The sequence below is a fragment of the Ostrinia furnacalis genome, unplaced genomic scaffold, assembly GCF_004193835.3.
Source record: "Ostrinia furnacalis isolate ACB-3 unplaced genomic scaffold, ASM419383v2 OfSCF0067, whole genome shotgun sequence".
Lineage (NCBI taxonomy): Eukaryota > Metazoa > Arthropoda > Insecta > Lepidoptera > Crambidae > Ostrinia > Ostrinia furnacalis.
In genome coordinates, this window is record NW_021130306.1 from 35,580 (window position 1) to 49,461 (window position 13,882).

At 35.8% G+C, this 13,882-nt stretch overlaps 2 protein-coding genes across 4 annotated transcripts; one reads left to right on the top strand and one right to left on the bottom strand.

Annotated features, from left to right (window-relative positions):
- Window positions 1–829: 829 nt before the first annotated feature.
- LOC114362648 (uncharacterized) lies at window positions 830–2,327 on the bottom strand. Its single transcript, XM_028318147.1, has 5 exons — window positions 2,220–2,327; window positions 1,962–2,057; window positions 1,590–1,636; window positions 1,396–1,480; window positions 830–1,139 (listed from the first exon to the last, which is right to left on the bottom strand). The coding sequence occupies exons 2-5, from the start codon at window positions 2,052–2,054 to the stop codon at window positions 939–941; spliced, it is 426 nt and encodes a 141-aa protein (XP_028173948.1). The 5' UTR covers window positions 2,055–2,057; window positions 2,220–2,327; the 3' UTR covers window positions 830–938.
- Window positions 2,328–6,995: 4,668 nt separating this feature from the next.
- GSTd1 (glutathione S-transferase delta 1) lies at window positions 6,996–12,163 on the top strand. 3 transcript variants are annotated; one of them, XM_028315726.1, is made up of 7 exons: window positions 6,996–7,199; window positions 8,259–8,382; window positions 9,558–9,738; window positions 10,017–10,075; window positions 10,310–10,451; window positions 11,294–11,458; window positions 11,939–12,163. In XM_028315726.1, the coding sequence occupies exons 2-7, from the start codon at window positions 8,330–8,332 to the stop codon at window positions 12,083–12,085; spliced, it is 747 nt and encodes a 248-aa protein (XP_028171527.1). In that variant the 5' UTR covers window positions 6,996–7,199; window positions 8,259–8,329; the 3' UTR covers window positions 12,086–12,163. The 3 variants fall into 3 exon arrangements, with proteins under 3 accessions (XP_028171527.1, XP_028171600.1, XP_028171452.1); XM_028315651.1 differs by having other exon boundaries at window positions 7,021–7,199; window positions 8,313–8,382; window positions 11,939–12,133; XM_028315799.1 differs by lacking the exon at window positions 8,259–8,382 and having other exon boundaries at window positions 7,011–7,199; window positions 11,939–12,133.
- The last annotated feature ends 1,719 nt before the right edge of the window (window positions 12,164–13,882 follow it).

The following is a 13,882-nucleotide window of genomic DNA, read 5'->3' on the forward strand; positions in this document are numbered from 1 at the left end:
CTTTCATCCTTTAAGTAATTTCCTCTTGTGAAGTCCAATCTAAGGCTGAGCTGCACCACCAAAACCTAACTTTGACCGTAACTATAACGATAACCGGTGGTTTTTGTATGGAGTTTGACAGATTTTTGACGTTTGTCAAAGTTAAAGTAAGATGGTGCAACCCAGCCTTAGTATTAAAAAACCTAACAGACAGCTAGAGTTACGGAGTTTAAAATGATTAATTCAGATAGTTTAGCATTAAGCAAGTATGGGTATTTCTCATGAAGTAATAAGATGAAGTATGTGATTTCATTAAAGTGATCTGTTGGAGATCCAAATGGTCGATAATAATTACAAAGGGTCTCTTTGTACAAAAATATCTGGTAGCTGTGATTTTGTGAAGTCAATGTGCATAAGCAGTAGGTATATTTATGTGCTTCACTTGTAGTATTGCTTAGGAAAGTATTACCTATACTGTTTTGTATTTTGAGTACTCTGGTGAGTCAGAGATACATTTTGTAACAACCACTTCATCTTACTAAGTTATATTTTGTGCTAAAGTGGAGAATTAATCTCTTTCCAATGAGCTATGTACGCATTGTACGCATATATTTACCTTGACGTTATTTAGACGTATCATTGGATGCACATAGTGATGAATGAGTGATTCATTATATGAGTAATAGAATGCAGTGCAGAACATAATCGTACCTATTATGTAGGTAGAACGATCACCCATCCCCTAATATTTTTTTTAATGTTGCCTAATTTAAAGAAAAAATATTGAGTTAAGTAGGAGTGCAAAGTAAAAGTTTTATTAAGATAGGTTTATAAGAATAAAAGAATCAAATATCGTTTAAACGTTTATTTTAATAAATTAAATATGGCTAACACTTGTATTTAACTATGTACATCAGTCGTCAAATAAATTAGTCTTAATCTAAAGGCATAACTGGTCTTTAAAGGCCTCCATACTTCAACGTTCCCAAATCCAAATGGTCAGAAGCATAAGCCAATGAGTCGGTTTTCTCATAGATATAATGTTTGTTACATAGACCAGTCACCTTACAGAATCCGAACATGAGGACTGCCCCTGCAATCAGAGGATAGCAGTTGCTAAAGAGGTAGAGAGCCAGATTCACAGCGAGCGCCAAAGCCGCCTGAAAGAAAAAACAAATTGTAAGCGAAAATTGCATATAATATTTCCAAATATTGCATATTTTATTACCAAATAAGTATTGAATTTATTTCCAAAAATTGCATTCATTTTTAAAAAGCTTATCAAAGATCTTGGTAAGTATTAAATTGCAATGACCGTGTTCGGTGACGACGTTTTATTTTCGAGTCTACAATATTATCACCAAGCAAAGCAACAGATAGAATTATAAGATAAGTGAAGACAAAAGGCATACTAACCAATTTAAAGTCGACCACTGAGCAGAATGTAGTTAGCAAAAACCATACAACTTTGAATGATTTGTAAATTAATTTTCCAATCAATCTGTAAAAGAAAAAGATTCATTAGGTCCTAATTATGAACAAAAAAAAAGATGACGACAAAAATCTATAAAATCAACAAAGATTTTTTTCAGTAAAATTGATTTACTTACGGTACTTCCAGCAAAACTCTGCTTTCTTTTTCAAGTGAGACAATATCCTGTAAACAAACGCAAATTTTATTTAGAATAATGAATACAACATTAATCTAGACTATACAAATAATAATAATTTTAACCATAAAACCAGAAAATAGTCCAGATCCAAAGCACCTAAGAAAAGTTCTACGAGTATAAGGATCGAATCAAAGATAAACATGCTTAACGCAGTTTATCGTACTACTGTGATTCTCATAACATCATAACACCCGAGGGTCACCGCTGCCGCTATTTCTAGCAATTGAATCTCACATTGTTTTTATACAGTTCGCCGACATAACAACAATGTTGGTTAGGGGTTACAGGGACGTTAGAATGTGAACTTACATTATTTTTTGTATCGTTGCCTTCTGCGATAATTCCTCGAGCATTTGCCATGGCGAATACAGCCAAAAGTGCCACGAACACTAGCTTCGACATTGTCTGGAAACAAAAGAATTTGATATAGAATTAGAAAACAACAAAACATTAGATAAAAAAGAAACTGGCACAAAAGAAAGTAAAAGAAATAAAACAAAAGAAAATAGAACCCCTTTTCGAAAAAGAAAAACACCATTACAATGATAGCAAATAAATAAAATTTACCTTGAGGTTGTTTTATCAGATTGCGTGACGTGCTGACACAAGAAAGTATATCGATGTGATTTATTGACGTTAAAATGTTCCTATAAATACTCCTGCCCTTAATAGGTCATCAGTAATGAGAATAATGTAATTTTGATAATTATAAGGTCATACAATTTAGGACATCATCAACATAGATTGTATCACTTATTAATTATTGTCGTTAATCAATAAGCGTCATTGCGTGCTGTAGTTTATGAAATTCGGTTTTTTTTTGTGAATTTGAAGAAATACCATCAAAATGTTGACATGGCCCTAATCTAGGATAAAGTATTGTGGCAGACAGAATAACTATCAAGTTTAGTTATCGGTAGATATCAACTATTTAAGCATTAAAAGATTAATGATGATGAATGATCAGATTAATTTAGGTGCCTTGGTGTTATATCCCAATGTTGGAATGAATGCTGATAATATCACAAATATTTGGCTTACTTTTCATTTTTATCTATAATCTCTTATTATTTTGACCCAGGAGCACTTACTCACGTGGCAGGAGTAAAGAGTGATGTAATACTCGTAAGAATCAATCACACCGAACATATTATTATTATCCTAGAACATCTCTAAGTTGATTTGTTCGGATTTCTACAGTTAATGATGAAAAAATAATTTTGTTTTATTCTAGTCTAGTAACTATTCAATTAAATGCTAATATTAGGTATTCAGCCTTTTTTGCCATTTCTATTCGTGCTGATTTGTAGGTACTGTTATCATCTAGATAGTTTAGTAGAGGATGCATCGTTTCTCAAGAGATGAATTTGTTGTGTTTATTCGGTGAAGTCACTGCATGTCGTGTCATTGAGCTGTGCGCATGAGTCATGACTCGTCTTCCTATATTAATCCTTGTTGTTGGCTGGCACATAAAGGTCTAACTTCACAACGAATTCTATATTTAGAATATCCTCCAATTTGCCTCCATGGTGTACGAGCATGGCTGTTATCAATGACGTCATTGTATAATGCTGTCGCAATTAGTTATGGAATCTGGGCGTGTTATTAATTACCACTTTGCAAAAAAGAGGGTATGTTTATTGAGCATATGACAGATCATTGTCACTGTCATAAGAAAGTACATTTTATTTAAAAAAAAATAAGTAGGTAACTTATAGTTACTTACTAGTACGTTAAATCTTTATTATACTTTCTTGAATATTCTATTTGTACAGATGTTATGTTAAATCGTAAATGTACTTCAAAATGATGTCATAGAGTGTGGCTTTTTCACTCTTATACTATTTCTCGAAATGTTTTTATTTTAGTCTTCATTGTAGTATTTCAAGAAAAAGTACCTAACCGGTTCATATTCATCAAAAAACAAAGTAAGTAGTCATACAAAGAAACTCAATGACAAGACCGATTCATTCTACAATGTTTAATTAGAATAGACCGACGTTTAAAATATTTGCAACATCTTCGCATTTTGTTATCACTCCATTTGCGTCGCCAATTCGCTATACGCTCATGCGGTCCGCAATGTATGACGAACTTCCATCCGGTCAATGTAACGAACATTCCACAGCACATCAGGCTTTACATATTTTGTTGCGAAATCGTTCTTATTACCAATAAATAAAATCCCTCAGTGTTCAGCTTTATGTGCCATCGTCCTTACGTACGGGCAAATGTGTCATTGCCGCCTTATCATATAGGTGACTGCATTTATATGTTTTGACTAACAATCTTGACGCCAGTTGTTGATTCGCTTTCACTTTGCCCGCCGCTCCGTTATCACGTTTATCAAACGTTGTACTTTAATTATAATCCGCTATCTGCTGGATTATCCCGTGGATTGGAACAGTTTTATGTGAAGTTGGTTGAAGATGGGCAACTCCAAGAGCAAAAAGATGAAGATCAGCCAGAGCGAAGGCCAGGATAATGTGGAGGATCGAGGCACGATAAATTCCTTGAAGACTGATATTGCTGAAACACCGATTAAGAAAGAAGAAGAAAATGTAACAGAACAAAAGGACAAAGACAATGACAATGCAAGCAGTGCATCTACTGTGGAAGTGCTAGACGATAAGTGAATCATTGTGCTCGTCGTTATAATTGTATCCTTAGTTCTGATAGAGGTTAATATTTAAAACGTGTACCAAAATAGTCTTAAGATTATGTTAATACGTAAGTACCAGTTATGTTCATGTCGAAATTGAGAAGTAGAGAGGGGAATAAGTGTGAATCTTTAAGATGTGATTTGTGATTCGTCTCAATAAATTATTTTGTATTCGTGTTTTTATTGATTTGTATTATTCTTCTGCTTTTAAATTCCATTTAAGTCGCAATAAATTAGTATTGAACAGGAAATATTGATCGATCCTAACCAAAAACAACGTTTAATTTCCTCGTTGGTTTCCTATATGGTCTCTAAATTGAAATAACAGAATCTAGGGTTAGAAATACCAAAATCTAGGGTTATATGTTTTTGTTTGGTAAAATATCTTAACTTCATAAAATGGACGAAGACAGTCATGACCTCAGGACAATTAATCAGTCGCTTTATTTCAATAGTAAATGTGGTGTACATAAACATTCTGTATTAAAATAGGTATGTTATACCTAACGAATCTAGGCTATAAAAATATTCTTTGAATAATGACATACTAAATACATATTCTGTCGTCACGTTCTATGACTGTACGAGTACAATACGAGGTAATGGTCGCTTATTAAATTTACTAATGAGATGATGTTGGTTGAATCATGCAATTACTTGGAATTGCTTGCAATTTGTCGGTTGTTCACTGTACTAATAAACCGATTGGAAATAACAACTTATAGAGTGTTCTCTTTGAACCATAATTATTGTGGACACAATCATTATCAACAGGTCATTCGATCCCCATTGCAGAAAAGCGACCTTCTAGTTCACCAGATGCAAATGGAGGATTTGATCTTTTATGGAAGTATGGTGCCCAGATAGGTTTGGGATTCCTATATAATGTACTTTGTACCCACACCCGTAAAATATAGGTTTAGTCCTTGAAGCAAAGTTATTTAATTCAACTCTTCCAACCGTTACTAGTCAACCACAAAATTGCTGCAAATACGCAGCTAATCAGAGTCAGTTTAATTAAAACTGGTAGTAATATTCGCGATACGCTTTGCTATAGGTACATATAATATGTAGAGGTTATCAGCATCTGATTAATATTGTTTCAACAACCGATTAAGATTTTCTGTATTACCTAGCCTAGCCAGAAGTTAGTAATAAAGCTTATTTTATAAATTGAGCTAGTAAAACTTTAATTTTTGTTAGGATCAGTTCAGTTCATTTTATTAGGATCATTTAATTCATGACCTCGAGGTTAAGGAGTGCGAGCTAAAGTACTCAAAACTTCCGTAATCTGTTTTGTACCTATGTTCTTGTGCTGCAAGAAGCTGTTGAATAAGAAGGAGCCATTCAAAATTAAAAGTTGCAAGTGTNACAAGTGTGCCTTATTGCTTAAACTAGAGTGTGCCCCGCGGTGTTACCCGCGGTAAAACGTAGCCAAATGATCCAGAGTGTCAGCTAACTCCATACCAAATTTTATTAAAATCACTCTAGCTTAGACGTGAAGAAGTAAGAAACATACACACTCACAAACTTTCGCCTTTATAATATTAGTGTGATGATCTCAAGAACTAGAGTGGTATTTCTTATTGGTTCATGTGTGACTTCTGTGTGAGGATACTGGAGGGAATTTAACGAAAATCACGTAAACATCATATAGGTTGACCTTGACTGAAACCGTATGTCATGCGATGATAGCATGATACCTACTAAATGCACGTTGTCAACGATGTTTATGGTGACATGCTATTTATAATTCGTAGTTACTGTTAATCAGATGGAAATTTTTATTCGATAAAGTCATAAAGGTTATAAAGCGTTTATTGCTCGGGAACTTTTTGAAAATACTCGTATAGGTATTTATTTATCGATTTTCAAAAAGTATCCGAGCTATAAACGCAATCATAGATAACTTTTGACTAATTGGCCTTGGTAAGGATAGGTGTCCTTAGTTCATGCTAAGATTTCGAATCAACAATCTTATGAAGAGAAATTACTTTAAGCTGAATTTTATTCTAAGATAATAGCTAAGTAACATTAGAATACCTCATACTTATATGAAGCATGCACCAAACAGTTATGTTTACTTATAAAATTGTGTGTAATCTTCTTCAGTCTGAAATTGCGCTAATTTTAAATTGCCGGTGTGCTTCTTGAATGTAAATATTATGGAGGTAGGGAGGTACCTCTATTTCAGTAAAGCTTGATGTCCTGTTAAAGATATGGCAGATCGCTTAGCTAGCACATTAATTATTTGCACTATTAGTAGAAAAAATACCTTTTTAGTTCGTTAAAATCTAAGACAACAGGCAAGTAATGTCTAGTTTCTTGAACTGCACATGAGATCCTGGAAATCGTGGGGTAACCACTGTGGCCACTAGACAATGTGTCATTTCGATTCGATAATAATATTCGATTCGATAAGTTCTATTATACTATATTGTAGTTACCAACTTTTGTGGACTTAGCTATATTATCACGGTCTCTACTTTTTCTAGAGCTTCATTTTGGGGCCAATTAAAGAATTTGTGGATCTTTAAATAGCAATAATTTCAGTTTTGAAGTATTCTACCTTTGGACGCGACCCTGGGAAATATGATTGCGATGTCACAGTGACTTGGAGTTCTAATACGACCCGCCCATCGTTACTATGGCCACCATAACCATAACAGCCCCATAATAATGCGCGTTGTTATAAATCTCATCACTCGCAGTCCTGCCGTGCTTGGTGAAAAACCCGCGAGTTTCAATTGTTAATTTTCCATTGCTAATTGATTTACTAGTTCAAAATCGTTTCGATATTGTTTTGATTGATATAAGTGATTCAGTTCATTCAAACTGGGCCAATGTATGGACAAAACGATCGCCGAGAAAGTTCAAGTTGCTAAGTGAGTCTGAAAATTGAGATGGATGAGACAAAGAAAACTTATTGTGTTATTTAGAGATTTTATTATACTTTAGTTTAAACTCGTATCTCGTACCTATTCTGTAAATTAATTATCATTTAAAGAGGAAAAGTACGTCTGCTAAAATACCTGCATAAAATAATTACTGAAAGTTCATTTGATTTTAAGTTTCTTTGTTCCCTTTGTTGTTTTATTAAATATTGTTTTGTACAAAATAAATTATTGATAATAATAGATTTATTAGTGAATTTGTAATAACTATGAATGATTGATCATTAAATTAAGTGGCAGTGGGCGGGGCATATAGCTCGGAGAGCTGATGGCCGCTGGGGCAGGAAAGTTCTTGAGTGCCGACCACGAGTCGGAAGACGTAGCGTGGGCAGGCCTCCCACTAGGTGGACCGACGATCTGGTGAAGGTCGCGGGAGGTGCCTGGATGCGAGCGGCACAGGACCGGTCTTTGTGGAAATCCTTGGGGGAGGCCTTTGTCCAGCAGTGGACGTCTTTCGGCTGAAACGAACGAACGAACGATCGATCATTAAAATTACTCGTGCGTGAAAAATATACCTTTTAGTAAATTATGTATAAAATACTTAAATACTTCAACACCCGTACCGCGGGTAAGAGACCTGGAGTCCTGAAATACAGGATTATCCTAGTTTAGGCTCCAGTTCACCTAAATAGCGCCAACAAATGTAATAATTAATTTGTAATTAACAAATTGTATTTGTTTTTGGTGAAAAAATTTAAAGTATTTTTATTTATTATTATTTTTTATTGCTATGTTGAGTGCGCGTTTTAACAATACAAACCTGTGTTTACCTTTGACCTCTACTCGCACTTACGAGTAATGTCACAGATTAGTTGGTGATTGACCTTGTTTAATTTATTACAATAAAAGGGCGTGTTGCGGTTATTTTTAACTAACTCCAAAAAGAAAGAAGTTCCGAAATTAGCCGTATGTTTTATTGTTTAGTGAATATTGTTCCCAATGTTATTGTATTTTCTAATAAATTACATTTTGAAAATTACTTTTTACTAGGTACTGATTGGCTATCACCGTATTAATAACTATATACAACTATATACCTACCAGATTATACTTCAGTAAACATGAAGTTTTTCGTCTGTCTCCTGTCGATAGTAGTTCTTATAAGTAATATAGGGTGAGTTCAATATTGATCACTGGTGTGGGTTTTGTGAAATGCATGAAAAACCTAATTAATTTCGCTACATTCACTGTGTGATATTTTAATAGTGGTGTTTAGCGAGATCTGTCTAGCGACGCCGGAGATTAAACGCCTGAACAATATTTTTTAGCAATGTTTACGTAAAGTAGCTTTAGCAGAACATAAGAAGTAGGATTTCGAATAGTCGTGACCTTTAGACGGCCGTGATCCAAAATAGGAGTCAAGGTCGCGCAGGGAGAACTTAGTCCTAAAACTTACAGTGACCATAAATTATGTGGATAAAGAACATAAGTCACGCAAATGGAATCGTATGGGACTTAACTCGTGGAGGGGATTGAAGACATATTCAAACAAATATACTCAACATCAAATAAACCGCACCTTCCGCGACGCGAACTTTAACGATTTTCTTCTGACACAATCATGGTGCCCCAACAATATTGGTGTTATTTGAAAGCCCAATAAATATCCTTAAAGAAAAACACATTTAATTTCTTAATAAATGATTAACATAAAATATACCATAAATGTGACTTGAAAAAATACCTCACTTTGGGCCCACCTATGGGATCAATTACACCAATTTTTATGGTTATAAAACCAAATAATGATCACACGTGTCCTCTTTAACAGATGGATAGCGATTAAAATCCCAATTTAACAGTTTTATAGCCATAAAATTTGGCTTTAGCGTAACTACCAATTTTTTGAAGAAGTGACTCTGGATCCTTCTAAAGACACATTTTTGGGGTAAAAACCTTTTCTTTAATGAAATAAAGGTTAGAACTAGGCTTTTAAATGGTGCCAATATTGGTGGGAAGTGGGGATGCATACGTTTGAAAATGCTTGTCGCGGGAGGTGCGATTTATTAATTTGATGTCGAGTGTATTATCAGAAAATGATCTGCATTATATTTTTAGTGAAACCTTCTAAAAGACTAAACCTGTTTTGTAATAAATTCTTGTTGATGGTATCTGAGGGTGACATTATTAATCATGTCAATAAAAACTGTTTGTAAACAATGGAGATATCGCAAATTGGTAAAATAAACGTGTCTTTAAAAACTAACCCACACTGCCTAGTGTTGAAGTGCACTCTAACCCATCCATTCCATCATCAGCTCAGGATTAAAGATCAATGTCTTCTTCCAGCAACGCTGTGGCCCGGGCGAAGAGCAGCAAGATGCCGACCCAGCCCATCAAGCTGTATTATCTGCCCCCCTCTCCCCCCTGCAGAGCGGTGATAATGACAGCCAGGGCCCTTGGGATAGAGCTGGAACTGTCTGTCACTAACTTGATGGAGGGCGAACATCTATCACCGGAGTACGTCAAGGTGGGTATCAGTAGCTCTTGTAAGTCTAGCTTGTAACCTAGAACTTTCTAATATGCATAAAAATAGTAAATTAATATATGGGTGATGGCTATTGAAGATTACTCATTATGAGTAAATCGATAGATTGTAAGGGTGGGTAGATTTGCTGTGTATAGAACTTCCTTAGGTGATGTGACTGGCATTGAAGATAATTATTTAGTGGAGTAGCTGTTTAAGGCACGTTACAACGGCAGGTGATACCTACTCGTAACATTTAAAATCTGTTATTTTGATTACAGATGAACCCACAACACACTATCCCAACAATGGATGACAGTGGATTTATTTTGTGGGAAAGGTAAGACACGATCCCTTGTTTGATCATAAAAGTGTGTGCAAATATGTAGTATTCAGAAGCGATGTTCACGAGGAAAACTAAGTACCTAACCAGCTATTACTGAGAAATAGTAAATAATATGTTATGCTATCATTTGGTGGCATAATTTACTAAGAAGTTGTGCGCACTGTAAGAAAACTATACTGATACCATCCGATTGATTTTAACTGTCTCTAGTATTTAATTCCTTTCCAGTCGTGCCATCATGACATACTTCGTGAACGCGTACGGGCGCGATGACGCACTCTACCCCAAAAACCCTCGTCTGAGAGCAGTGGTAGACCAGCGGCTCCAGTTCGACCTGTCCACACTCTCCATGAGATACAGCAACCTTTACGTAAGTTCCTTGCATTTGTTAAAAGGTTGTTTAGATTAGTAGTAGTCTGCGGTTCAAGGCCTAAACCCTGCTGGTGGCAAATGTTAATATGTACGATACAATGTCTCTAATTGAAGAACATGGTTACATTGTCTGAAAGCACAAGTCTTCTTTGACAAACTTGCCTGCGGGTAAAATTCATGAGTGATAGTTGGAACATTTTATTTATTACCAAATATGGAGTTAATTAGAGCGGGTGTCGTAAGAGGCGACTTAGGGACTACACATCAAACAGAGAATGGGCAGCAGCGCTCTCTGAAAAACATCAATCTTTTAAACTGCGATCTCCAACCCGCCTGCCTAGCGTGGAGATTATGGCAAAACCCTCCACTATAGTGGAGGAGGCTCATAGTCCAGCAGTGGACTGTAAAGGGCTGTTGGTGATGATGATGATGATGGAGTTAATTATTAAGTAATGAAGATCTGATAAAAAGATCTGGTGAAGGTCGTGGGAGGTGCCTGGATGCGAGCGGCGCAGGACTGGCTTTATGGAAATCCTTGGGGGAGGCCTTTGTCCAGCTGTGGACGTCTATTGGCTGAAACGAACGAACGAACAAAATAATAAACACACTTCCAGGCAGACCTAGCCCGATAAGAATTGTATAACACTAACAAGAACGTGATTCTCTTTGTTATTGAAATGGAGAGCTGATAAATTAAGTCTTAAGTTTATTTGTTTTAAATACTACAATCGATCAACGTGGAAAGCATTAGGGGAGGCCTATGTTCAGCAGTGGACGTCCTATGGCTGAAATGATGATGATGATGATGATGATGAAATGGTACTATTTTGTGTTTTCCAGGGTCCCATGATTTTTAAGGGTGTACCTATGGATGAAGAGAAAGCAATCAAACTGAACGAAGCTATCGATTGGCTGAACACCATGTTGGATGGCAAGGCTTTCGTCGCTGGAGACAACTTGACACTCGCTGATATATCCATGATTGTCACATTCACTAATTTGGAGGTGTGTATTGAACACTAAGGTGTTAAGGATAAATATTTCTTCTGCTCTTGTTTCTGTCACTCGGCTTTAAGCCACTTCATCATCCTAGTATCTATTTCTATTTGATAATCTAATTCGGCTAGCACTAACATCTCGTCAAGTGATTTTTACAATAATTGACATAAAATGATATAAAATCTAACGTGTCTTAGCGTGCGAGAATAGAAATAGTAGGTAACCTCTGAACACAACATGCCATGAACACGACACACCTGGTTAACTCATTTCTTATTATAAAGGCTTATTCGTAGTCAAACATTAGCTGTAAGGAATTATTATAGCCTTAAATAAAATAACCTTTGTGTAATTATATCAGCCAACATCCATTAAGAGGTGGTTTAGTTAGATCATACCCTGAAATAATGTACGAGCGTAAGAAGATGCCTGAAACAAAAGTGCCCTTGTTAAGTAGGTGCTAAAGTCTGTTTTCTGTGCTTACAGGCCTTCGAATACGACTTCAGCAAATACGAGAATGTGGTGAAATGGTTCGGGAACACGAAAAAAGCCCTAGCACCATACGGCTATGAAGAAATAGACGTTGCTGGTGCACAAATGCTGGCTCAGTTCCTGAAGAGCCATGCTAGTTAAGGATATAATTAAAATATGTAATGAATATTCTTTCTGTTAAATCATTTGGTCTAATAAATCGAATTATTATGAATTAAAGTTGTTTATGTTGTATCAAAATTGTGTTCATCATCAGGACATTTAGTCTCCACAGCAGGAGAACGAGCCTCTTTAATTCACCAGAGGCAAATGGAGGATTTGGTCTACACTCCCCACGCTGGCCGGACAGGTTGGGAAGGCAAAATTGCGTTACTTGTAGGACAGCAGTAGAAAATCGGAAGTAAGCAAATTGAAAACAAATTCCTTCATTCTCAGAGCAGGCAGGTCAGACGCGGGAAAAATCCTAAAAGGCTGTTAACGGTAGAACTGTTCAATAGAACTATTAAGAATGAAGGATTCGGATGTAATTACACACTTTCCAATTTACCTGCAATAAAATTCACTGCGATTTGTGCCTGTATGTATCGTATACCTGCCTAATTGAAACGTTAGTCACCTGCTTATTTAAGTTTAAATCCTGGCATAATAACACCTTTAGTTCACAGAAGTTAAACATAAACATTCATTGTTTTTCAAGTCGATGTCAAGTAACGAACACATTTAAATCATTAGTAAATGACTAAGTAGGTGTTAATGAGTGTTAAACTAATGACATACATCCGCAAGTGTTTAGTTACACGATAACTGGTCATTATATTCACTAGAAAGTGATTCTGGGTATCCATCGACTTAAACAGTGATGGTCAAAGACTGACAATGCGATAGGACAGTATTATGCTACAAAAATTAGCCTAATTTATTATTGTTCTTTCCATCTATCTACTCGTACTTCTTCGTCCATGTGGCAATACAACTCGTTGTTATGATCTATAAATCTGAATGTCAAGGAATATCAACCCTCTCAAGTTCAGAATTATTTTTCTTTTTTTTGGAATCTGGTTGATCCAAGCTTGTAAATGCTCGTAACCAAACTGGGAACAATTTAAGTTACTTCCCAGTTTTGTGTCTCATCTGAGAATCAAATCCAAGACCACCAGATTAAAAGGGTTCAACATTAATCGATAATTCGATTTTCAAGGTTATTGTTGTTTCTTGTCTTGTTTTTTTTCTTCTTCTTTCGTGTTGTTTTGTTATTTGTAATATTATTCTTGATTCGTACTGTAACCGAATTATACACACAACCCTGCGTTGCGCGCCCCTTGGAGAGACATCGAACTTTCACTGTTACTATAATTTACGCTTACATTATTTTTAGTTGGTGTCTTCTCCAAGGGATGCGCAATAAGCAAGGGCGTCCGCGGAAGACCAGCTTCGTGACTTGCCCTTTTGAGCATGTCACGATAAATGCTGAGCGGGTGCCTATTGGCACAGTTTTTTATCACCTCTTTGTTTTAATAGTCTACATAATATGTGTTTTTGTTGTATTTTTTTCTGTATTGTGTCTTTTTTTACTGTGTCAATAAACCAATAATTCTATTCTATTCTATTCTTGATCACTGAGGCTTTGAACTAACTGTAGCTGATGACGGTGACCAAAGAAATCAAGACATGGATGACTTGAAGATTATCCCAGTAAGACAAATACAGGTACGTTGTTGTCTTTAGCGATAAGATGGCACAAGCAACATTACCCTTAATAGTTTCGTTCAGTAACACGAGACAAATATGAGTAGATATGGGATTATGACCTGTAATGGTGTTAACGATTGACAAGTGAGCTACGTGAATATAGTAGTAAATCTTTTCATTGCTCATAAGGCATGAATGTAATGGAATTTTCTGAACCGACGATCTGGTGAAGGTTGCGAGAAGCACCTG

Bases quoted from the DNA above. Each gene is read 5' to 3' on its own strand.
- GSTd1 (XM_028315726.1), top strand. From the start codon at position 8,330: ATGAAGTTTTTCGTCTGTCTCCTGTCGATAGTAGTTCTTATAAGTAAT. The intron at 8,383-9,557 runs GTGAGTTCAATA...GTCTTCTTCCAG, and splicing joins GTTCTTATAAGTAATATAGG to CAACGCTGTGGCCCGGGCGA. The intron at 11,459-11,938 runs GTGTGTATTGAA...CTGTGCTTACAG, and splicing joins TCACATTCACTAATTTGGAG to GCCTTCGAATACGACTTCAG.
- LOC114362648 (XM_028318147.1), bottom strand. From the start codon at position 2,054: ATGTCGAAGCTAGTGTTCGTGGCACTTTTGGCTGTATTCGCCATGGCA. The intron at 1,481-1,589 runs GTAAGTAAATCA...TTTCTTTTACAG, and splicing joins AGAGTTTTGCTGGAAGTACC to ATTGATTGGAAAATTAATTT. The intron at 1,140-1,395 runs GTTAGTATGCCT...TTTTTCTTTCAG, and splicing joins CAGTGGTCGACTTTAAATTG to GCGGCTTTGGCGCTCGCTGT.